The 25,440-nt window shown below is 44.5% G+C and overlaps 1 protein-coding gene across 2 annotated transcripts in view; it reads left to right on the top strand.

Annotated features, from left to right (window-relative positions):
• The window catches only part of LOC147442546 (purine-uracil permease NCS1-like), a 43,569-nt gene extending 20,668 nt beyond the window's left edge, over positions 1-22,901 (top strand). Inside the window, exons 2-5 of one of the 2 annotated variants that reach the window (XM_086528705.1) lie at positions 20,775-21,162; positions 21,246-21,273; positions 21,524-21,563; positions 21,713-22,901. In XM_086528705.1, coding sequence (XP_086384831.1) covers positions 20,775-21,162; positions 21,246-21,273; positions 21,524-21,563; positions 21,713-21,750 — 494 coding nt within the window. In that variant the 3' untranslated portion in view covers positions 21,751-22,901. Of the gene's footprint in view, positions 1-20,774; positions 21,564-21,712 lie in introns of both variants that reach the window. The other variant, XM_086528704.1, reaches the window with a different exon arrangement.
• The last annotated feature ends 2,539 nt before the right edge of the window (positions 22,902-25,440 follow it).

Genomic DNA, 25,440 nt, shown 5'->3' with positions numbered 1-25,440 from the left:
ACCCATATCAGAGTTGATCATTCGAGACACTTACCTTGTAGCTTTATTCTATCTACTTCAGGCTGCTTACCACCATCAAGTCATCAAAGAGTTTGAAGTCTTTAAGATTAATGATATGTATGGCTTAAGATTATTAGACAGATCAAGATATGGCGATGATAAAAAGAGCCCTTGAGTGTTAAGTATAATCGGGAGCTATGGAGTGTAATTCCGTAATGAGAGAGGTAAGCAAGCTATTATCTTTCATAAGCTTGGATAAGACGGCTCAAGGATAATAAAGAGAATTTACGGTTAAAGAGAGAGAGCTAGATTAAATAGGATTAATGAGGTTTAGGCTAATAAGCTTGGGGTTTAGCAAGAGCACGAGAGAGAAATATATTAATTAAGTTTGAGGGGGAGAGAGAGATTGCAGCTATGGTAGCTTTAGGATAATATAGAGAGAGAAAGAAAGCTTGCTTGATAGGTCGTGCCATTCTCTTCCTTTCAACTCGCGCACATGATGTAGTGCAAAGCCTCTTGCATTCGTTAATGGCTACTCCTTTGCAGGTCCTCAAGTGTTGGGGGTAAAGGCCCCCTGTGGCCCCCTTTCTCGTATAGTGTACACATACTTGTACTTAAAACTCACTTACAAGTGAGTACACACATTTTTTTATTAAGTGTCCGGCCACTTTGGCCGGACAACTTATAAGTGTACTTAAATAAAACAAAGAACCCTCAAAAGAAGTATCGTGGGTTTCTTACGCTTGAGCTCTCTCTCTCTCTCTCTCTCTCTCTCTCTCTCTCTCTCTCTCTTTCGATCTGCTGCGCACCCTACTTCCTGCAGTGTGTGCCCATCTCCTCCTGCTCTCACACACTCCCTGCGCTCAACATCAAGCTCGCATTCGTTAATGGCCACCATTTTTAATAGGGCTCCCTATTCTGTAGCGCTACTTATCTCGCTGCTCGACATCTTTTTCAGCCCTCAGGCTGCAGTTCGCAGTCTTGGTTGACGACTGGCTTTTGTCGGCAGATTAAGAAATTGCAAGCGAGGTCATGACCTTTCCCACTTATGATTGCAGTCCTCGAAGCTCCTCAGGTTGCCCTCTCTTTGCCCTCCAACTGCTCACCATTCTTCCTCGTCTCGAGCCCAAGCCGGCTCCGCAGGTCCCGACACCTCCCTTCTAGTGCTCTTCTCACCCTCTTTTACCCTTCAAATAGCGCACCACCTTTTGTAGTGCCCATCCCTTGCACCGCTGGCTTCCTAAATATGCCCCCCCCCCCTCTCAGGCCTCTTTTCCCCCTTCTCTGCAGCTTACGGTGCTGGTTGGAGCGCACCCCCTATGCAAATCCCAAGCCCCTTGTCATGCAGCCCATGTGGCGGCCTCCCCCTTTTTTTCATTCAGCAGTGCTTCCCATGCAGACTGGCCTCCTCCCTTTTTGACTCTGCGTGTTGATGAATCACCCACCATCTCCAGTTGGCGCCACCTTTCTTCTGGAATTGACGCCGCCATGCAAGTCTCCCACAGCTTGTCGATTAAGTCTTGGTTAACCAACCACCAAAATCGTTAGAAGAAAAAACCTATGAAATTGTTATTAAAACCTCTACCTTGGGTGCCTTTCCCACCCTTGCAATGCCGAACTCTTTGTGCCTTTGCTGATGCTGCCCATCAATGAGCGGCCATGGGTTGCCATCATACTAGGCATACATATCGACCAAGGCATTGCCTTGCATTTTCAACAGCCCATGACTTACAATACCATCGTGAGTTTCATGGCCCATATCAATATCTTGGATAGTGCCACTCGCCTTAAGATGCAAGTATAAGTGATTGTATTTTGAGAGATGCCAGTTCAGAGCTTCTTGTCTACCCTGGTCGACATATCTCACATTCAATGCTCCTCAAGTAGATTTGTGCTTTATGAAGCACACTACATTTGACATAGTTATTAATCAAACACGACATTCTTTTCCAAAATTCCTGACCGTATCATTAATTAATGCATTCCAAGTGATGATAGTCTCGATGGAAGCCCTTGAAGAATAATTGTTTGAGCTTTCGTAAAAGCTTCACACTTAGCATACAGATCAACCCCAAACACTGCCAAGCCATAACATTTGGCTTGAACCTTTTTTGTTTTGGAGCCCTGGTCACTGCTCAGTAAATGTATAAGCTTCAAATAGACTTTATCTGCTTGCCTTTGCTCTTTCCCATCATGGAAGCGGAGCCGCGCGACATCCACCCCCTCTAAACCTGCACAGTCTCCCACCCCGGCTCGTTTCACGTCCGGTTCACCAAAAATGTCGGGGAGATATGTGTTCGCAAAGTAGACCGGGAAGGCCCGGGGCCTTTGGCTGTGAGAGGTAGTAGAGAGGAAGAAGCAGAAACAGAGAGATAAAAGCCAATAAGATACCCGAATGAGCACTACATATCAAGAACTGAAATAAATCATACAAGGCTTGGTCGACTCGACCACTTATAATCACTTAAATGATAAACAACAATGGGTTGGGTTGTTAGCTCTTGTAAGGTGTAGCGGAAGTGAATTTTGTTCTTTCTCAAGATGAGTGATCCGATCGTGCTCAAGGTTCCTATTTTACTTACGGAAGGGAGAGCCTTGCGTGCCCTTAATGAGAGAGTGCAAGTGATCACAAACAAAGTGAATAGACACTGTGCGTGAAGGTGCTGAGACCGAGAGATAGAGAGAGAAGAATACGACACCAGAATGTTGTCAAACCCTCCTCCGAAGGCCCCATTCTCTATGGCGAGAGCAGTCTACTATTGATTGCACAATTCTCTACAATGCTTGGACTTGCCGACGATGTCGACGACGACGAGACGGGCTGAAATCTGAAAATGCTAATGGCTGAAATCTGCAAATCTTTATCCGTTGAATTCTGACTCTATGTCGGTGACGATGTCGATAGCGACGATGCGACGGCGACGCGCTGAAAACACAGACGCTGAAGTCTGCGTTTTTCGGGTTGAAACTGTAAACTACGTTGGATCTGACCGTGCGGCGAAGATCTGCTGCGAGAAGGTGAGATCTGTGAGGTTTGGGACTTCTTCTGCTGTGTCTGAATGCTGAAAACTGAAAACACTGGTGCTTCTAACTGTTCCGTCGCAAAGGATTTGCAAAACGCTAGGATGGTATGCTGATCCAAAAACGCTTGGGCTGAAAATGGGTCCTGCTGCAAAAACACTGTGAATCTGCTGGTGCAAACCACTAATGCTAGGGCTGATCTGTCCTCTGCTTTCGCCAGGTTGATGTACATGCAAAAACACTGGCTGATCTGGGTTCTTGATTCAAAAACGCTAGCTCATCTGTTGTGATGTAAAAACGCTAGAGAATCTTGGGGGTCCTGTTGAGAAGTTGCCTGTGAGCAAGCGCTCCTATTGCCTCTTCTACGAGAAAGTGCTAGCGCTAGGTTTTCTTATATACTAGACTTGCTAATTTGCCCTACCAAGTTTCCAACAAAAGTCACTTAAAAATAATAAGTGAAAAATGTCAAAAATAGGGAAAATCGGTCTATGCACTGTAAAATGCTCTTGATGGGTTCTGATGGGAATCTGCTGATCATGCTGTGTGCAACCAGAGGATATGCATCTAATCTAAGTGTCTGGACATGCACGGTCTGCGAATAGACTCACAAAAGTGCCAGATCACTTCTTATTCTAGACTGACTTGACTAAACTGAACCCTGGACATGCTCTAACTTGTCCACAAACACATAGGGTTGGATGTGTCACGTGACAGCTCTGGCCCTCATTGCCGCATGTGTTGGAGCTCCTCAATGAACGAAGATTGGTTTTTTACCGTCAAACAATGGCAACTATTCCTCTGATGCCGAGCACATCTGCTTGTCCCCAAAGTCCTGAAATAGACCCATGAGAGGTGATCATTCTAGACACTTACCTTGTAGCTTTATTCTATCTACTTCAGGTTGCTTACCACCATCAAGTCATCAAAGAGTTTGAAGTCTTTAATTATATGTATGGATTAAGATTATTAGAAAGACCAGGATATGGAGATAATGAAAAGAGCCCTTGTGTGTTAAGTATAATTGGGAGCTACGGAGTGTAATTCCGTAATGAGAGAGGTAAGCAAGGTATTATCTTTCATAAGCTTGGATAAGACGGCTCAAGGATAATAAAGAAAATTTACAGTAATAGAGAGAGAGCTAGATTAAATAGGGTTAATGAGGTTTAGGTTAATAAGCTTGGGGTTTAGAAAGAGCATGAGAGAGAAATATATTAATTAAGTTTGAGGAGGAGAGCTTTAGGATAATATAGAGCGAGAAAGAAAAACTTGCTTGATAGGTCGTGCCATTCTTTTCCTTTCAACTCGCGCGCATGATGTGGTGCAAAGCCTCTTGCATTCGTTAATGGCTGCTCCTCTGCAGGTCCTCAAGCTCGCATTCGTTAATGGCCACCCCTATTAACAGGTAGCGCTCCCTATTCTGTAGCGCTACTTATCTCGTTGCTCCACATCTTTTTCAGCCCTCAGGCTGTAGTCCGTAGCCTTGGTTGACGACCAGCTTTTGTCGGCGGATTAAGAGAGATTGTAGACGAGGTCATGACCTTTCCATTGCAGTCCTCGAAGCTCCCACCTCCCTTCTAGTGCTCTTCTCACCCTACTCTTTTACCCTTCAAATAGCGCACCACCTTTTTCTTGTTAAGTGCCCATCCCTCGCAGTGTTGGCTTCCTAAATATGCCTATGCCCCCCCCCGCCTGTCACGTGACACATCCAACCCTATGTGTCCGTGGACAAGCTACAACATAACAGCTAGTCTAGTTAGTCCAGTCAGTCAAGATTAGAAGTGATTTGGCACTTTTGTGAGTCTATTCGTAGACCGTGCATGCCCAGTCACTTAGCATAGATGCATATCCTCTGGTTGCACACAGCATGATCATCAGTATTCCCATCAGAATCCATTAGAATCATTTAGGGGAATTTTCTAGTGATTTTAGCCTATTTTCCCTTTTTTGACATTTTTCACTTATTATTTTTAAGTGGCTTCCCAACAAGAGTAGGTAGGGCAATTTTGCTAAGAAAATATATACGCAAACCAAAGCTAGCACTATTTGGCAAAAGAGGCAGCAAGAGCACTGCTCAACAGGCACCTTCTCAACAGGACCCCAAAGGCTCCTAGCGTTTCTGCTCCACAGCAGCTTGGCTAGCGTTTTTGGACAAGACACAACAGATCAGCCAACGTTTTGCCCTTGCAGATCCCTGGCGACAAGACCACAGCAGATCAGCCTAGCGTTTTTGCATTTGCAGAACCTTGGCGACAGAAACACCATTTTCAGCCCTAGCGTTTTTGCATTTGCCAGCAACCTCAACGTTTTGCAGATCTATCGCGACAGAATCAGCCCTAGGACCAGCCATAGGACCAGCGTTTTCAGTTTTCAGCAGTTAGACCTCGCAAATAAAGTCCCGAACTTCGCAGATCTCACCTTCCCGCAGCAGTTCCTCGCCGCACGGTCAGTTTCCGCAAGGTTTACAGTTTCAGCCCGGAAAACGCAGATTTCAGCATCTGCGTTTTCAGTGCGTCGTCGTCGCATCGTCGCCATCGACATCGTCATCGACATAGAGTCAAAATTCAGCAGGTAGAACATTTGCAGATTTCAGCCCATAGCGTTTTTGGACAGGAGTAGAAAGATTGCAGATTTCAGCCCTCAGGTCGACTTCGTCCTCACCATCGTCATCGTCGACATAGCCTAGTCTTGCATCAGTCTCATGCATACCATTTGTACCAGATTGTGCAATCAATAGTAGACCACTCTCGCTGACAAGAGTGGGGTCTTCGGAGGAGGGTTTTACATTGTCTCTGGTGTCGTATCTCTCTTCTCTCTCTATCTCTAAGTCTCATACACTTGCACGCACAGTGTCCATTCACTTTGTTTGTGATCATAGCATTCTCTCATTAAGAACGGAAGGCTCTCCCTTCCATAAGAACAAAAGGAACCTTGAGCACAGTTCGGAGCACTCATCTTGAGCAAAGCGCAAACATTCATTCCGCTGCACCTAACATTGGTATCATAGCTTTGGCAGTGTTGTGTATCACTCAAGGAAAGAACCACAAGAATTTTTTTTGCTTGTTGTGGTCGCACGAACCCAAGTTCGCTCGGGCGTGTCGATTCCTAATCGTGTTTTTTGAAGAGTGACACGAATCCCAAGAAAGAAGGGCTTGTCCAGCCTCCCCTTGTGTTTCTTTTCACTCATTGAGAGCGGACCGTGCACTTAGCGGCCGGCCAATCGACGTGAGGTGGGAAAAAGCAACCTTGGTGTGAGCGCAAGGCCGCCAAGGGGTGTGCCCGTGGAAAGGAGTAGAACTCGGGTGAAGAGAAGATCCTTCTCAAACGCGGTTTGCAAGCGAAAGAAAATCTCAAGAACCTCAAGAACCTCTAGACCCCCAAGAACCCAAGTTCCTCGTGAACTTAAGAACCCAAGACCCCAAGAACCACAAGAACCCACGACTTCAGAATGGTCATCACTCGACGCGGAATGAATACTTCACTTGGAGGTGATGAGCATGAGAGAGGCGAAGAAGAATTTTCCCCACCAGGAGGCTTTTCCGACCCTCCCTTTCCCCATCTACGTCAAGGATTGCACTAACTCCTATGGAGGCTTTGGAGTAATTGTTTCTGAAACAGAATTTAGAACGCGAAGCAAGAAATGCAGAAAGAATGGCAGAAATGAAATGCAGACACGCAGAAGACAAAGCAGAAAGAGAAGCAGAAAGAAAGGCAAGACAAGTACAGAGCGAGCGACGCATGCAAGAGTTCTTGCGACTTTTTTCTCAGGTGCAGACACCGATGCAAGAGATTCGGGAAAAGGAGACTCTCTCAGTCTCTTCTTCTCCAAAGCATGACACACAGGATTTGCATGATTGTGAGAAGCATGATGATTTGAATGATGATGATAAGCCTGATGATTTGAATGACAAGCATGATGATTTGGATGACAAAGATAAGCATGATGATTTGAATGATATTGCTAAGCATGATGATTTGGATGCCAATGACAAGCATGATGATTTGCATGATCAAGATGTGGTTTCTCTCAAGCATGATGATTTGCATGATCAAGATGTGATTTTTCATAAGCATGCTGGTTTGCATGATCAAGATGTGATTTCTCACAAGCATGATGAGTTGCATGAAGATGATGTGATTGTTCACAAGGATGATGTGTTAGTTGATGCTTTTTCTAGCGAAGCTAACCTCGTTGTAGATTCGATCAATCACGAAGAACCGATCTTGGCTTTCGACTCGAGGTCCAAAGAACCCCCACAAGACGATTTGATCATTCAGGAAGAACCGATCTTAGCTCTCGAGCCTAGGTCCAAAGACCCCTCACAGGAAGTATTATGTGTTCGCATGATTGATACGCATGCATTGGTCGAGTATTTCATTCGTGATCGTTTCCTGTATTTTAGTCAGCGTCTTTATGTGATCCCTTTTCCTAGGCATGACATATTGTACGTTGAGCACGTTTCACTCATGAATGAGCATGAATGTAGGCGAATTGTTCATGAAAAGCTGAAAAGTATGTATGTAAGGAAGTCACCTTCCATGTCTCTTCCTTAGGATGACACAGTTTCCGAACAAGCACATGAAAGTCTGAGCACTAAGCGTGGGCATGTCCATTGTATTTTGCCAAAGTTGATTGCTCTAGATCATAAGAGAAAGATTCGATCTCATTGTTTGCATGTATGTGATGAACGGGTTGTCACTCCGTCTCTATGTTCATCTACATTGCATACACAGTCTTTAGCGAAGACAAGATTTTTTCCACTCACTTTACATGGAATGTGTATGCTCATATTTTTGTGTTGGAAATGGTTTCAGGAATTTTCAGCCATGGAGATTCTTGAAGAAGAAAGAAGTATGACTCTCAACGAAGTTGAAGCATCGAAGGAGCCACAAAAGACTGTGTCGCTTTCCGCGTGGCCCAAAGAGGAAAGCTTTGCAGACCTTTATGAAGTTCAAGTACCGCACGACCCACACATCGGAGTGGGCCGGCGAAGAGTCCCTTCCAGGATTCCGGATGCTATTGGCGATTTCCCTCGACGCCATATAGTTCGGTACCAGTACCTCACTTTGAAAAGGAGGGGATGTCACGTGACACATCCAACCCTATGTGTCCGTGGACAAGCTACAACATAACAACTAGTCCAGTTAGTCCGGTCAGTCTAGATTAGAAGTGATCTGGCACTTTTGTGAGTCTATTCGTAGACCGTGCATGCCCAGTCACTTAGCATAGATGCATATCCTCTGGTTGCACACAGCATGATCATCAGTATTCCCATCAGAATCCATTAGAATCAGTTAGGGGAATTTTTCAGTGATTTTAGCCTATTTTCCCTATTTTTCACATTTTTCACTTATTATTATTATTTTTTTAAGTGGCTTCCCAACAAAAGTAGGTAGGGCAATTTTGCTAAGAAAATAAACCAAAGCTAGAACTATTTGGCAGAAGAGGTAGCAGGAGCGCCGCTCAACAGGCACCTTCTCAGCACGACCCCAAAGGCTTCTAGCGTTTTTAGTCCACAACAGCTTGGCTAGCGTTTTTGGACAAGACACAGCAGATCAGCCAGCGTTTTGCCCTTGCAGATCCCTAGCGACAAGACCACAGCAGATCAGCCTAGCGGTTTTGCATTTGCAGAACCTTGGCGACAAAAACACCATTTTCAGCCCTAGCGTTTTTGCATCTGCTAGCAACGTCGGCGTTTTGCATATCTATCGCGACAGAATCAGCCCTAGGACCAGCGTTTTCAGTTTTCAGCAGTTAGACATCGCAAATCAAGTCCCGAACCTTGCAGATCTCACCTTCCTGCAGCAGTTCCTCGCCGCACGGTCAGTTTCCGCAAGGTTTACAGTTCAGCCCGAAAACGCAGATTTCAGCATCTGTGTTTTCAGTGCGTCGTCGTCGCATCGTCGCCATCGACATAGAGTCAGAATTCAGCAGATAGAACATTTGTAGATTTCAGCCCATAGCGTTTTTGGACAGCAATAGAAAGATTGCAGATTTCAGCCCTTAGGTCAACTTCGTCCTCACCGTCGTCATCGTCGACATAGCCTAGACTTGCATCAGTCTCATGCATACCATTTGTACCAGATTGTGCAATCAATAGTAGACCACTCTCGCCGACGAGAGTGGGGCCTTCGGAGGAGGGTTTTACAACGTCTCTGGTGTCGTATCTCTCTTCTCTCTCTATCTCTAAGTCTCATACACTTGCACGCACAGTGTCCATTCACTTTGTTTGTGATCATAGCATTCTCTCAATAAGAACGGAAGGCTCTCCCTTCCATAAGAACAAAAGGAACCTTGAGCACAGTTCGGAGCACTCATCTTGAGCAAAGCGCAAACATTCATTCCGTTGCACCTAACACACCCCCCACCCCCCCCTCTCAGGGCTGTTTTTCCCATTCTCTGCAGCTCACGGCGCTAGTTGGAGCGCACCCCCTATGCAACTCCCAAGCCCTTCATCATGCAGCCCATGTGGCGGCCTCCCCCTCTTTTTCATTCAGCAATGCTTCCCATGTAGACTGACCTTCTCCCTTTTTGACTCTGCCTGTTGATGGATCACCCACTACCTCCAGTTGGCGCCACCTTCCTTCTGGAATTGACGCCTCCATCCAAGTCTCCCATAGCTTCTCGATCAAGTCGTGGTTAACCAACCACCAAAATCGTTAAAAGAAAAAACCTATGAAATTATTATTAAAACCTACACCTTGGGTGCCTTTCCCACCCTTGCAATGCCAAACACTGCGTGCCTTTGTTGATGCTGCCCATCAATTAGCGGCCATGGGTTGCCATCATAGTTGGCATATATATTGACCAAGGCATTGCCTTGCATTTTCAATAGTCCATGACTCACAATACCGTTGTGAATTTCATGGCCCATATCAATATCTTGGATAGTGCCACTCGCCTTAAGATGCAAGTATAAGTGATTGTATTTTGAGAGATGCCAGTTCAAAGCTTCTTGTCTACCGTGGTCGGCATATCTCACATTCAATGCTCCTCAAGCAGGTTTGTGCTTTCTGAAGCACACCAGAATTGACATAGTTATTAATCAAACACGGCATTTTTTTCCAGAATTCCTGACCGTATCATTAATTAATGCATTCCAAGTGATGACAGTCTCGATGGAAGCCCTTCAAGAATAATTGTTTGAGCTTTTGTAAAAGCTTCACACTTAGCATACAGATCAACCCCAAACACTGCCAAGCCATAACATTCGGCTTGAACCTTGTCTGTTCTGGAGTCCTGGTCATTGCTCAATAAATGTATAAGCTTCAAATAGACTTTATCTGCTTCCCTTTGCCCTTTTTCCCATCATGGAAGCGGAGCCGCACGACATCCACCCCCCCTAAACCTGCACAGCCTCCCATCCCGGCTCGTTTCACGTCGGGTTCACCAAAAATGTCGGGGAGATATGTGTTCGCAAAGTAGACCGGGAAGGCTCGGGGCCTTTGGCTGTGAGAGGTAGTAGAGAGGAAGAAGCAGAAACAGAGAGATAAAAGCCAATAAGATTCCAAATGAGCACTATATCATCAACAACTGAAATAAATTGTACAAGGCTTGGTCGACTCGACCACTTATAATCACTTAAATGATAAACAACAATGGGTTGGGTTGTTAGCTCTAGCCCTCATAGCCGCATGTGTTGGAGCTCCTCAATGAACGGAGATTGGTTTTTTAGCGTCAAACACTGACAACTATTTCTCTGATGCCGAGCACATCTGCTTGTCCCGAAAGTTCTTAAATACACCCATATCAGATGTGATCATTCTAGACACTTACCTTGTAGCTTTATTCTATCTACTTCAGGTTGCTTAACACCATCAAGTCATCAAAGAGTTTGAAGTCTTTAAGATTAATGATATGTATGGCTTAAGATTATTAGACAGACCATGATATGGCGATGATAAAAAGAGCCCTTGAGTGTTAAGTATAATCGGGAGCTATGGAGTGTAATTCCGTAATGAGAGAGGTAAGCAAGCTATTATCTTTCATAAGCTTGGGTAAGACGGCTCAAGGATAATAAAGAGAATTTATGGTAATATAGAGAGAGAGTTAGATTAAATAGGATTAATGAGGTTTAGGTTAATAAGCTTGGGGTTTAGCAAGAGCACGAAAGAGAAATATATTAATTAAGTTTGAGGGGGAGAGAGAGATTGCAGCTGTGGTAGCTTTAGGATAATATAGAGAGAGAAAGAAAAGCTTGCTTGATAGGTCGTGCCATTCTCTTCCTTTCAACTCGCGCACATGATGTAGTGCAAAGCCTGTTGCATTCGTTAATGGCTGCTCCTTTGCAGGTCCTCAAGCTCGCATTCGTTAATGGCCACCCCTTTTAACAGGTAGCACTCCTTACTCTGTAGCACTACTTATCTCCCTGTTCGACATCTTTTTCAGCCCTCAGGCTGTAGTCTTGGGTGACGACCGGCTTTTGTCGACGGATTAAGAGAGATTGCAGGCGAGGTCATGACCTGTAGTCCGTAGTCTTGGGTGACGACCGGCTTTTGTCGACGGATTAAGAGAGATTGCAGGCGAGGTCATGACCTTTCCCACTTGTGATTGCAGTCCTCGAAGCTCCTCAGGTTGCCCTCTCTTTGCCCTCCAACTGCTCACCATTCTTCCTCGTCTCAAGCCCAAGGCGGCTCCGCAGGTCCCGACACCTCCCTTCTAGTGCTCTTCTCACCCTCCTCTTTTACCCTTAAAATAGCGCACCACCTTTTTGTTGTGTACTGCCTATCCCTTGCAACATTGGCTTCCTAACTATGGCGCCCGCCCCCTCCCAGGCCTCTTTTCCCCCTTCTTTGCAGCTTATGGCACTGGTTGGAGCGCACCCCCTATGCAACTCCCAAGCCCCTCGTCATGCAACCCATGTGGCGGCCTCCCCCTCTTTTTCATTCAACAGTGCTTCCCATGCAGACTGGCCTCCTCCGTTTTTGACTCTGCCTGTTGATGGATCACCAACCACCTTGAGTTGGCGCCACCTACCTTTTGGAATTGACGCCGCCATGCAAGTCTCCCACAGCTTGTCGATTAAGTCCTGGTTAACAAACCAGCAAAATCGTTAAAAGAAAAAACCTATGAAATTGTTATTAAAACCTCCACCTTGGGTGCCTTTCCCACCCTTGCAATGCTGAACACTTCGTGCCTTTGCTGATGCTGCCCATCAATGAGCGGCCATGGGTTGCCATCATACTTGGCATATATATCGACCAAGGCATCGCCTTGCATTTTCAACAGACCATAACTCACAATACCATCGTGAATTTCATGGCCCATATCAATATCTTGGATAGTGCCACTCGCCTTATAAGTGATTGTATTTTGAGAGATGCCAGTTCAAAGCTTCTTGTCTACCCTGGTCGGCATATCTCACATTCAATGCTTCTCAAGCAGGTTTGTGCTTTCTGAAGCACACCAGATTTGACATGGTTATTAATCAAACACGGCATTTTTTACGAGAATTCCTGACCGTATCATTAATTAATGCATTCTTAAGTGATGATAGTCTTGATGGAAGCCCTTCAAGAATAATTGTTTGAGCTTTCGTAAAAGCTTCATACTTAGCATACAAATCAATCCCAAACATTACCAAGTCATAACATTCGGCTTGAACCTTGTCTGTTCTGGAGCCCTGGTCACTGCTCAATAAACGTTTAAGCTTCAAATAGACTTTATCTGCTTCCCTTTGCTCCTTTTCCCATCATGGAAGCAGAGCCGCACGACGCCGTGAGCTATATGCTTTGCTTCTATCATATTTAAAGGTACGAGTTGTGGCATTTCATCCCCCTCAAGTGTTACCCATGTCGTCCCCCTATTTCCCCAAGTGTCTATGTTTGTTGTTAGGTGGACCCAATCCACATTGTCAGACTCAGTCATCCCAGGTAGAACATACATATAAAAGGAATCTTCCTAAACGTCAGTGTGCTTTTTACACATGAAAGAATACTACAATGGACCGAGTGAATTGTGGTGTCAGATCTATTATCAATTATAAATCTGTTTCCTAGAGGATGTGCTCGACCACTTACAAGATCAACTCAAATGACAGAGTCTTGGAACTGCAAGTAGACATGGTTTTTAGACCAGCCATGCACCATTTTTGCTTCCCTCACGAAAGGACGTCCTAAGATCATCTCAGATGACATAGTGTGCTTGGAAAAATCCATAACAATGAAGGTATGCCTTATTTTGTGTCCAAGGACCTTGATCTTGAGATCTTCTAAGCATCCCAATAGGTTTAATAATAGTCTCGTTGGCCATTTTTACACTATGTTTGTAGTCCCAAGGTGAGGTCTTCCCATAGATTCTCATCAATTTTTAGTGACAATGCCAACCCCAGCGCCACCATCAAGGATTCCCTTCATAGTTAATCCCTTGGTAGTGATTGGTATGGTCGCATTGGATTCATCGCCTTCAAAGTATTGTCCCAACTTGTTAACATGTATTTCAACAACAGAGTTCTCATCTAGGTTGGGTTGTGGATATAAGTGTTCCTCCTCTATTGGCACCTTCCTATCTCCATCCATTTATGCAAATTGTGGTAGCTTGACTTTCAGTTCTCCATTGAGAAAAGCTCGAAGAGCTAAGAATAGCTCGGGGTCTCCATATAGTTTAGACATGATGGTGGTTCTAACTTCTGAAGCCATGAAATCCATCAATTTGGCAACATTTAACGACACTTTTTGGGCTTTAGTACCTTGACATGGGGAAGATGGGATCTCCATTTCTTCGATAGGGTTAGATAATCCCTCTGTAAACATTCTCTCCAACAAGAAGGGAGTACGTCCACTTCCCAATGACTTAAAGTCACTTTCTTCTTGGATGACACTAGGTATGGCTAGTGTTTATGGTCTTTGTTTCGTGTAGGGAACACTGTGTCTGTAATCTGGATCTGCCTAGGTGCTGGCTCTAGATCCCTTTGGGTCTCTTCTACCAAACTCATTAATTGCTTGACTCGTTCGATCTCCTCTATAGGGTTTGGGTAAGTTCCTATCTTCTTCTTGGGTTCCTTGGGTCCTGGCCATTGTGGCTCATGATGATCTTCCTTGTTCGTTTCTTTCCTAGTGACCGTTTTAGTCTCCATGGTCTCATTCGAATCAGAATCCTCTTCAACGTCGTTCATATACACGGGGTCGTCACCAGTCCCTATGTTGGTCTTTGAACTGGGGTCTGACTTCGCTGCTTTTTACGATCTCTTCTCCCTTGTTTTCTTCTTCTTCTGAGATTGGGCAATTGATGCTGTGTCTCTTTCTTCAAGAATATAATTTTGGTTTTGGAGCATCGATCGTGTGAGGACATTTACTGGTACCACAGGTGTACTTTGTGATGGTCCTCGGTAACCTCAATTAAGTTCAATGGCTTGATCTTTGGCGTATTTGGATTATTAGGACATTGGGCAATCAAATGATCTATGCCACATCGATTACACATGGGTATCGGCATTGTAGTTGTACTCGCTTGGTTGGTTTGTATTAGTGTGGCATTCGTTTGTGGTCTAATAGGATACTCGGCTACAGGATGTGGACCTCCACATTCGTAGCATTGAAGAGGTGGTCTCTTGGCAGTGAGATTGATATTTGGCCTCTTGCTGCAAGAGTAGCTACTTGATACACATGTTTGAATCATTAAATTGTCCTCCAATTGGATTGCATTGGTGGTGATTGCTTCTCAAGTGGTGATACCTCTAATGACTAGGCCATTGTAGATATCTTCATGTCGTAGTCCCCTAATGAATCTATCGAGTAATTGGTTATATTGAAGTGCTCATTTGATTACAACGAGAATTCAAATGTTTTAAGCGACTAATAAAGTCTCTCACGGACTCCCCTTCCTCTCGTTGGGCTTTCTAGAGCTGAGATGCTACACCCCAAAGCACTCCCTCTCGTATATACTCTTTCAAGAACAATTGTTTTCTCTTCCATCCTTAGGGTCCTATACCAATCCCCTGCCTTCCCACTTAGACTCAAGCTTAAAGCTCAACACATATGCAGCTCATTGTGTTCTTCCAGGGATTCGTATACTTGTTCAAATACCTCGATATGCTTTCTCACATCCCCGTCTCCACTAATTTTTGTGTGAGATTGGCTATTTGTACTGCCTTGCTTCTAGGCTCTATATCCGGAGTCCTACGCATATTTTCAACAATAGATCGACCAATAGCTTGGGCAAATGTTCCCAAGTCACCTAAGTGAGCAGGCATAGTGGTTAGAGGCGCTCCGGAGACTACATGTGGAATAGGGATTGACATTGGGTTTGGCGTATAGGCAGCCCTTTGGTTCTAAGTTTGGTACGGTGTTGCACCTTGCAGTGGCCCGAGGTTCATATGTGTGACCCTGGGCATAGCAGACGTGGGATGTGACATGCTAATGCTAGCTGGTATGGTCTCATTGAAATAAGGATTTGCATGTTGTGGTCGTGAAGCATAAGTTGTTGAAACAATGGGAGGGGTAAGAGCTACATGAGCACGAGGGCCCATAGGTGCATATGATTGATACACACTTGTAGGTACTGTTGTAGGCATTGGGTCACCATGTAGCGGTGCTTTACTAATAAATGAAGTCCATGGCGTGTTTTTTGTCATGTCCATCACTGGGGTAGGCATGGTAGCCGTGGTGTCATCAAGAGAAAGATGAGCTAAACTTGGAAAGGTAAAGCTATCGTTTGTGGGCTCAGATTGTACTGAGACCCTTGGTGAAACAACATATGGAGGATCTATCGGGCTTACCGAGGGAGTCTCCATTTGTGATAAAGTTGGTTGCTTAGCCTTCCCTGTATCCAAGAATCTCATGAGACCCGTTGAAGGCATGTGGATCCCTTTGTTCTATCGCTCCAGCTCAATAACCCCACGGAAGACATCACAAACTCTTTGTTGTTGCTCCTTAGTAGCACCCGATGTGGATCGTAGGACATTTAACCAACCCACGTGATAGGTGTGACCTGTGTATAGGTCGGTTAAAGTCTCCGTTTGTAGTTCATACTCCCAATTTTCATTCAGAAACGCTCTATCTAGGATTGAGGTGCTAAGAGTGTTCATTGAACTAGATGCAATGTGGCTCTCTATGGTTTGACCCTTTGTGGTTGTTATTCTAAGAGCACTCGATTGCTCGACTAGCATGGATGTTGACATAGGGACCTTCGCCTTTAGCTCTCTTTGTTGCTTTGCCTTGCGTAAGCTTTCGTTTTCCTTTTCCCTAGTTGCAAGGATATGTTGCCCAACCTCTTGCTTTTCGGCAAGGCTTCTACCATCATGTAATATAACCTCGAAGGGGAATAGCTCTGAAGATTCAAGGAGTGTAGTGAATGGAATATTTATATGCACACTCTCCAAGAGCATGGGGTCTACATTGGTCATGAATGGTGAATTTACTTCTCCACCCTCTTCATTTACATCGCTAGCTCCATGTTCGGAGCGAGTGGCTCTACTAAAAGTCTCTCTCAAGCGGCTGAACACGCTCGGTCCGAACCGTGGGCCCATGGCATGCATGTTCGTAGCGAGTGTAAGCGGAGACACTCTCTATATGATCGTTCTCTAGCACACGACCAGAGTGTAGGTGCATGTGACCTCAACACTCTAGAAGTGTTGGTGATTGCCCATGAAGGCCGCTTAGTTTTTTGGGTGTTTTGCAACCCAAATTTACTCTCAATTTTTTGTTTTTTTGGTCCTTTTTTTTTACCAAGCCACGAAATATGACGTGTGATAGCTCAAAACAAGCGTCTTGGTTATAGAGGGACGTGCCGTGCTTTACAACCCCCAATTCGGTTACCTAAGGACCTTGGAATCCTGAAAACAATTTTTTTCTAGTCGGGAAGAAGGCTAAAATTAGTAAGTCTAAGGGTGTAAGTGTGAAGGGAAGGGTGGAGGACTTGTCCCACATGCCCTTCCTTCCTCTTGAGGGGGTAGTCTATATATATATAGTAGTGTCTATACTATTCATAAGATTGAGGACTGAGGGTTGACCTTGGGCTTGGGCTTGGGCTTGGAAAATGATCCCGATCTTGATCCCTTCTTTTAATATAAGCTTTTTTTCTTTTTTCCTTTTCTTTCTGATTTCAAAAATTTCGAACTTTTTTAAAAATTATTATTAAGTTTTATTTTTTTTCTTTTTTTCTTTTCTTTTCTTTCAAAAAATCTTTTTGTGGATAAGGTTGTGCTGCGTGGGCGTCGAGCTGACGCGCACAGAGCTTGCCTAATGCGCACAGTTGCACCTCATTGTAACTCTGTTAGAACTAGCTATAGCTACCTGCTCCACGGCTAGCAGAACTGATTAACACTGCCCAATGCAAAAAACCTGCACATTACAGAGCTACCAACACTAACAGAGATGCTCAAACCTGCACATTATAGAGCTTAAACATATCTAACAAAACCTGCACAAAGTTGCACATTGCAGCACTAACAGATCTAATCAAAACTTAGAAAAAACCGAAATGGACAGAAATGTTCACGATGCAGCATAGAGTGCTCCTCAAGCTTGGTGTAGGGCAATCCCCGATTGTGGCGCCAAAAGTGTGCGCTTCTACCGCACGTGTCGGAGACTCGGGACTTACCGAACATTGTGTGCGAGCCACGAATGGCTGCAAGCACACAACCAGACTATCCTAGTAAGCTCAAAGGGGCCAATGGTGTGTCACTCACCGCTCTACGCTTGCCGTCGTGAAGGATTTCATGCTGTGAAGAAGAGGGAGCCGTTGCTGCCGCCGCGCTCAACCGCCTCGCCGCCGTCGATGCTGCCGCAATGCTCGATCACACACACACACACACACATACTTGTGAGCACACGGTGGAGAAGAAGGTAGAGGTAGAGCAAGAACACTTCTTTAGCATGCACCTCTAGAATGAGGATTTTAGGTTAAAATGGACCTTTTTATATGAATCTGACCCATTTATACATGGGCATCCACAGTGGCCGGTCATAGCAAAAATAATGTAAAAATGAGATAAGTGGTGCATCTTTGATCACCTACGTACCTATAGGACGAACAAGCTCGGGCCATGACTCAAATAAAGTGATAAGGCGTTCCTCAAAGGTGATAGGGTGTCAACATGAAATATGAGAGAGAGAGAGAGAGAGAGAGAGAGAGAGAGATTGAGATTTTGCCATTGGTCATCCTTGCATTTATCTTTGGCTGGAAGAGCCCTTGTGGTGAATCATGTTCTTCTTGTAACAACTTGGTTCACCACCTCCTGTATAACTCTTCACTCCGGCATCATGGCGCGTTTTTATGCAACTTTTTCTGGGGTGGCCAGGATGGCTCTATTGACAATCGCCCACGAGTCCGTCGGGAGACAACCATTTTGCCTAGAGAGGAAGGTGGGTTTGGGATTATTGATCCAAAGATGCAGAGTAAGGCATTGCTTGTGAAGCTCATAGTATGCGGATTGTTCCTGGGGGTGAGCCTTGGAAACAGTTTTTGCACCATGCTTTGTCACATACCTCTCCTCATTTTGGATCTCTAGATGCTGCCAGTGTTTGGCGCCCGACCATCAAATTTATCTTCATAGATGCACCCTTGGATACGTCCGATTTGTCACCATTTATGCGTTACTTGCTGCAGATTTGGAAGGAATTACGTCTTGCTTTGATCCGACACTTGCCTTCTTGTATCGAGGAGGTAGCGAGGCAGCCACTGGTATGGAATGCATGTGATAGATGCAGAAGGCTGTCAGCTAGGTGAGAGGACTGACGTTGATTGGGGTAGATGGGATGTTGGGCCATCAAGCTCTTTACGCCGTTGGTCAGATGCTTCCTTGGTTGGGGCACAAGTTAGTGAAACAACCTATGGGATCTGCAGATGGGTTGCTGCCCGTATAAGAGAGATTGATGAGGCCATTCCACCCGATTGGCGTTCCTTGATCGAGGGATAGACTCCTTTGCCTTCTCATCAAGGATGGTGGGTGTACTTTGATCCCATCTCAGGAGACCCAATTGTTGCACAACAGGGGACTCTAGTCTTTAGCATTGCTGAGATTGGTCATCATGGACGTCACATCAGTCTAGATTTTTAGAGTGAGGTTTCACTTGATTAGCAGTTGACTGCCCATTAGCAGCGAGTTAGATTCCAAACGAGATCATGTATCAATCCTATTTTCACTATCGAGGAGGCTCCACTTTGTAGATTATGGATTTGGATTGGGAACTTGGAGAGTAGCACTGGCCTTCGTTGAGCGATGATGAAGCCCCTCTATCCTTTTTGAGTACAGAGTCTCCGTTGGGAGGAGGCTTCTTTTGCGAATCCGGCATGCACCTCATCGTCCACGCCAGCAGTCAGAGGTGTGCCAAGATCACCGCATCCTCCCAATTTTTCAGCAACAGTTTTGGTCCTGCTGCTAGACGCTTCGGATTTGGCGTAGGATATGTTTTTTCATGTGGATGATAGCACATGCTGGATTGCCTCTAGGCCTTTGGTCGCAGTCATTGGTCATGATCGAGCTTGTCAGAGATGTACTTTGGAGCCCGAGTCCATATGTGCAGCTAGTGTGGATGGCAGTTTGTTGTTTGTTGATTAGAGTGGGCATCCATAATGGGTTTGTGACGTGGGGGGCAATTGCATGCCTTTTGCAATTTCGGGGGCCACACACCTTTTAGGGCTTGCCGATAGACCCAGCTTTCCTGCTTATTCCCTTAGGATATAGACCAGGCACTCTACAGATGATACGAGATGTGGGTCACGAGTTGGATTTCTGCAAACGAGACACAATTTTCACCAGGCTATGCAGCATCACGCTGTGGAGGCTCGATGTGCCCACATTCTGTGGGAGGACTGACTCTCAATCCTCCCCTACGTCCACCATTTTGACAGCCATTTGGGCAGAGTTGCTGCGTACTCTTTGCAGTCAGTGGGATTCTTGAGCCGGTTCCTCCAGGGCAGCAGAGCAGTGTCGACGCGTCTTTCTTCACAGATGGACGAGATCATCAGTTCTTTTCCGTTGGGATCATGGCCACATCACATGGCATTATGCACCCCCACAGGGGGTCCTTTTACATTCATCGTACATGCCACCTTGATGTTAGTGATACAATCCCTTTTTGCGGAAAAAAAAGGAAAGAGAGAAATTTTTTGGTGTAGAGTCTTCTTGCGGTGGTGATGTCCCTTCTGTTGGGATGTGTCATTGTATACGGCTTTGAAGATCTGGAGTTGTCTGTCAGAGATTCTTTGGTAGAGTTTTTGGCCTCCTCTCATCGTCAAGGTGGCCTGTTTCTTCTTCAGCTCTCGGCTGCTTTCTACTCTCACTCTCTTGCTCCTAGCTTTTGTCGTATCACCCATCTTTTGTAACTTTGCATGACTGGTAGTTTTTCCCATATGTTTTGTAATCATTGATATCTTAGGGGTTTTTCCCCTTTTAGATCCGTTATCCTTGTATGCCTACAGGCTGATATAATGCGATCGGGCCTGTAATTTTGATTACATAATACAAGTGTATCAAGTCCCACCTCTTTTGTAAAAAGTATAAAGTAAGAGATAAACATCATTGGACTTGTTGGTTTTGGCTAACATCGCCCAAGGTGGACAGAGCTTTGGGCAGATTTGTGTAGACTTGATCACTATCCAGATAGCTACAATTCACCACCATTGTACATCCGTCGGGGTTTTTCCCATATTTCTTGTATATGGATCGATCGTCGATTTTTATGTAATGCAAAGGGTCAAGCCCCACTTGAGAGAGAGAGAGATTATTGCAGCAGCATTGCATATTTTGTCTGTATTTGAGCTTAGGCATTTAAGTTTTGCGAATGGCCTGAATTCACACATCTTATTGTAACAGATTTTACAAGGTATGCCAGAAGTCAGACCGATCAAATTTTGGGTCAGGTTGGTCTTCCACTTTTTGTAGGAGCTTTCTCTTTCGTAGGGCTCGCTGTGAGCTCAGCAACAGAAAAGATATTTGGCTACATCATATCCAATCCCACTGACCTTATAGACCAAATTGGGGGAGCCATTCCTACTTTAATATCACTGTTTGGTGTGACTTTGGCTCTTTTAACGACAAATGTGGCCAACATTGTGGCACCAGCTAATGCTCTGATCAACATGAGCCCCACTATCATGACTTTCAGAAAGGGTGCCCTGCTTACAGCAGTTGTGGGCTTTGTGATCCAACCTTGGCGTCTTTATCAGAGTGGCGATGCGTTTTTGAACACATGGCTGTTAGGGTACTCATTCTTACTTGGACCCCTGGCAAGTATCATACTTGTAGACTATTATATTTTGAGGCACTGCATTTTGGATGTTCCAGCGCTATTTGGCTTCAGCGATCCACAAACGTATGAGTACTGTTGGGGATTTAACATGAAGGCTTTCGCTGCATTCCTTGTTGGGGCTCTACCAAATTTACCGGGGTTTTTGTACACGATAGGTGTTGTTGAGCAGGTACCTAATGGCTGGGTGCTCCTTTACAAGGCATCTTGGTTTTCAAGCTTCCTTTTGACAGGTCTCTTTTTCTGGCTCATCTCTGTTGTACCCAAAATGGTTGAGCATGCCCACATAAACAAGGACAGAAGTATTTGAAGATAGGATGTTGCTGCTCTTCTGCAAGCATTGCAGCAGTTGGAAGGTATTGCGACATTGTTGTAAAACTCCTTTAAACAAAAACACCACATTTTAATTTGATTGTTTTTGTTGTGGGTTAAAGCCAGCCCCATGATGGTGTTAAAGAATGTTGAATTAGCTGCTCATCGGTTCGTTCTGGCTTGTGACTATCAGAAAGCTCCTCTTCTGTAGCTGTGTGGATGCAATGGTGAGGATGTGTTAGCTGGTGCTTGTGCTAATCTGCTTGTTTCGGACGGACGGTGCTGCCTATATATCTAGAGGCCTGAAAACACATGACCAAAACTGCAAGAGAAAAGCATGAGGGATCTTCTGCTCAAGCCAATGCTGCATACAAGCCGGAAGGTAGGGGACTTGCTCATGGTGGAGTAGAATAGTCATACCAATATGCACACTGTACTCAAAAGCCAGGCCACATTCACTTTCCTAGAGCCCGAACCAAGCTTTTCAGTCTCTTTCCAAGTGAAGGCTGAGACGTCCATTTTCTCTTCTTGAGCATCTGGTAAAGCTGTAATCCATGTGACACAATGTTGGACTTGATATTTTAGGCCCCCAAAGGAGGCCTATGGCAAAAAATGTGGCACTTGTGCAGCACAGGTCTGGCGAGCATGTCGTGGATGACAATGAATCTTTGCAGGAGCGGGGGATTCTTATCACACAAGGATCGCATCTCCAAGTCGCACCACCATCGAAGAAGTTCAAAAAACTATTGTTGGAGCATTTAAGATATATGGCACCCCCTATACCTAAGAGATTGAAGGCGAGAAACTTGCCTTCAACCTTCACATTGTGAAACCCAGGAATGTCACCCCTAGGTGTGACTGTAGCTTTAATAGTCTTTGTAATGTCTGTGAGCTGCAATGGAAGCAATTCTAGCCAAATCTAGGATGGGCCCAAATTAAGCTTTGAAGAAAAATGCGAGCAGATATAATCCAATACACAAGAATCATCAGCTTTATCATGCATAGTCTATACCTAGCTGAATTACCAACCATCAAAAGAAAATGCCAATCATGCATAGTCTTGAATGTAGAGTATGTAATACCCATCGATGTATTAAGCGCCCAATCCTCGGCAGAGTCCCCATGCACACGTGTGCATATGCATGTGCATGCACACACAAATATGCACATATGATTGATGATGCTACAGCCAAAGATTAGCATATATGATCTTCGTTAAGAGGGGTAGCTCCCCAGTTAGCAGCAAGTCTTCTTTTTGGTTTGCTTATTGTTGCTATGATGCCATGGCTCAGGTATGAGTGTGGCCTTTGATGTAATTTATGTAATTCGGTGTTGTTCTAATTTAATTTCTACTCACGATTGTGAGTTTTTGCAAAAAACAAGGATTGACAGTTTTCAATGAAATTGAAAAAAAAAAAAAAGAAAGGTCATATCAAGCTCTTGCCATTCCCAATGCCATCCGGGTCATAATTCCCATATTTTTCGATAATATTTTTCATTTACTTTTAAGGTGGTCTTGTTTTGGACACTGGTGCCCCTTGATCTGAAGGAACCGTCTTCGTGAAGTAGAAACTCATCGAGCAAGTATACAATTCTCATTGGACTTGCCACGACACTAAGTGACACAAGGCATTAAAGAGGGGGGGTAATGGGATCGACGGCCGGGAAGTCCAAGCGTGAGGTCGGGGCGGATTAAACTTGGATATCACAAAAATTGAGGCAAAATTAAACCCGGCCAGCGTAAAAAATGGGCCTCTTGTCAACCAGATATGAACCACGGACCTTGTGGCCGAGATTGAGTGATGCATGAGCTAACCATCTCACCCGTGCGCACATGTTGTAACCTTGGTCGTTTTAGGAAGCTTTTCTTATAAAAACATAGACATTGTCCGGTTTAATTTGTGGTCGGGTTAGTTTTAAAATCGACAATAACGGCTAGGATCTTCCCAGCCTTTGTGCGTTGACTTCCCGACCCTTGATCCCCCCCCCCAAATGGTATGTGTTACTTAGTCATGAGGTTTAACTTGCTCTTCATTCAGAGTATGTTTGCACTTCATAGCCATACTAGGAGTGATGATGGGCACCTATCTACAATCTACTAACATAATATGGTGGAAGGGGGAGCCCTTTACACATGTCGCAATCTGCGACCTGAAGGCTTAAGTCCAAAACTAAAAAAAGCCCCCCTTTGCACGCGAAAGAGGGAGAGAGGGGGAGAGTGTGGGTAGCTTCATTGTTGTACTGGATCCTTTTGTGAGAACATGTATCTCGGTTTCTCTTCTTTTCTTCTCGGCAACCAATGTCCCATAAGCACATTGCCTTTAGCTTTGGCCGTTGAGAATTGCCCTATAATAGCAATTCAAATTTTTTTATTTTTTATTTTGGGGGGGGGGGGGGGGGGGGGGGGGGTTTCTTATGGCACCACCATCGCAGAAGCTCAAATTGTATCTTCATATAGACTGGTTCTTCTCTCTCTTCATCTCATTCTTACGATGTTCTTTTTCACTCTATTGCCAAGTCTCGTGATTGTGTCACTTGTTCCTTCTTCGTAGTGTTCGAGGAAAGTGTGCCTGAGCTTAGCCTTGAGCCGGTTGAAAAACCAAATTAGCTAGCTGAAGAGAGGGGGAGAAGGAGAAATTCTGATTGGAAAATTTTAAAAAATAGAGTTAAATTGCAAAAAATGTCAACTATTTTTTCAAAAATTCCTCTTTGAATCTATCTTAAAAGGAATTTCGTATGTTTGTGAAATTGATTTTTCTAGAACAGTGCAAGTTCCTCGCCTCTCTTGCTCCCCATGTCAAATAGGGCACCCACATCATGGCTAGGTGTTTTCATGGAGTCCAAAATTGAAAGGCTTAAACTTTTCTATTTTCAAAACAATAGAAAGTGCTATTTTGATGGTAATTCTAGAGCAAGTGGCTCTCTCTCTCTCTCTCTCTCTCTCTCTCTCTCTCTCTCTCTCTCTCTCTAAGGTCTTGTGCTCAGCCTGCAGTGTTAGGAAAAAACTGGGGTAGAGTGTATTTTAACCGGCTAAAATCATAAAATCCCGGTTAGATTTTGAGCTTGGCTTGGAAAGAACCGGTAAATTTACACAAGTTTCAATGTAAATACCGGCAATCGCTTCAAATTTTACCTAAAAACCGGTAGAATTTCAAGTTTGCCTTTATTTTCTTCGGTTAGGAAAAATGTATTTTCTAGCATGGGATAGTTTCCTATGACGTTAAAATACTCCTCTCTCTCTCTCTCTCTCTCTCTCTCTCTCTCTCTATGTGTGTGTGTATTTGTTCACGTTGCTCAGTGTAAAGGACTCGAGCATAACATAACAGGTCTCGGGTTCAAAACTCGTCGGACATTGGGCCATACCATCACACTTCAGAATCAACCAAGATTGAATTCAATCTATATCCACACACAAAAGATAATGAAGTGGAATATGGATTGCTTCAACATTTCAGTTTTTCTGATTTCTTAAGAATTAATATTTGTATTCTTTGTCCTAAATTTAATTTATTCTATATGTTGGTTGTTGATGGGTGTTGGTCCTCTGTGAGCTTACAAGTGTGGCCATGGAACTGGCACTCAATCTCTGTCACACAAGGATAGAACTAAAGGAAACAAGATTTTGGATTATTTGATAGTTTTACCCATTGATTACAGTAAATAGAGCGCATCCTCTACGCATAGATACTTCTACCGCCGGATCTGATGGCATTCCACGATGGAATAACAGTCTCATCACATAAATAATAACTGAACTACATACCATATAAAGCCGCATAAGCGGGGAGCAGAAGGCTCCATCACCTCCCAAACTCTTTTGCTGGGGGGAAACCCTAAACCGGAGAGGCTGCTGGTTGCCCCATCAACGACCAAAAACACTAGCACCAACAGAGCCACAAGATATCTCCACTCATATTGTTT

This window comes from Adiantum capillus-veneris, chromosome 14, assembly GCF_014529385.1.
Source record: "Adiantum capillus-veneris isolate H3 chromosome 14, ASM1452938v2, whole genome shotgun sequence".
NCBI lineage: Eukaryota > Viridiplantae > Streptophyta > Polypodiopsida > Polypodiales > Pteridaceae > Adiantum > Adiantum capillus-veneris.
This window is presented reverse-complemented; position numbering and strand designations above follow the sequence as displayed.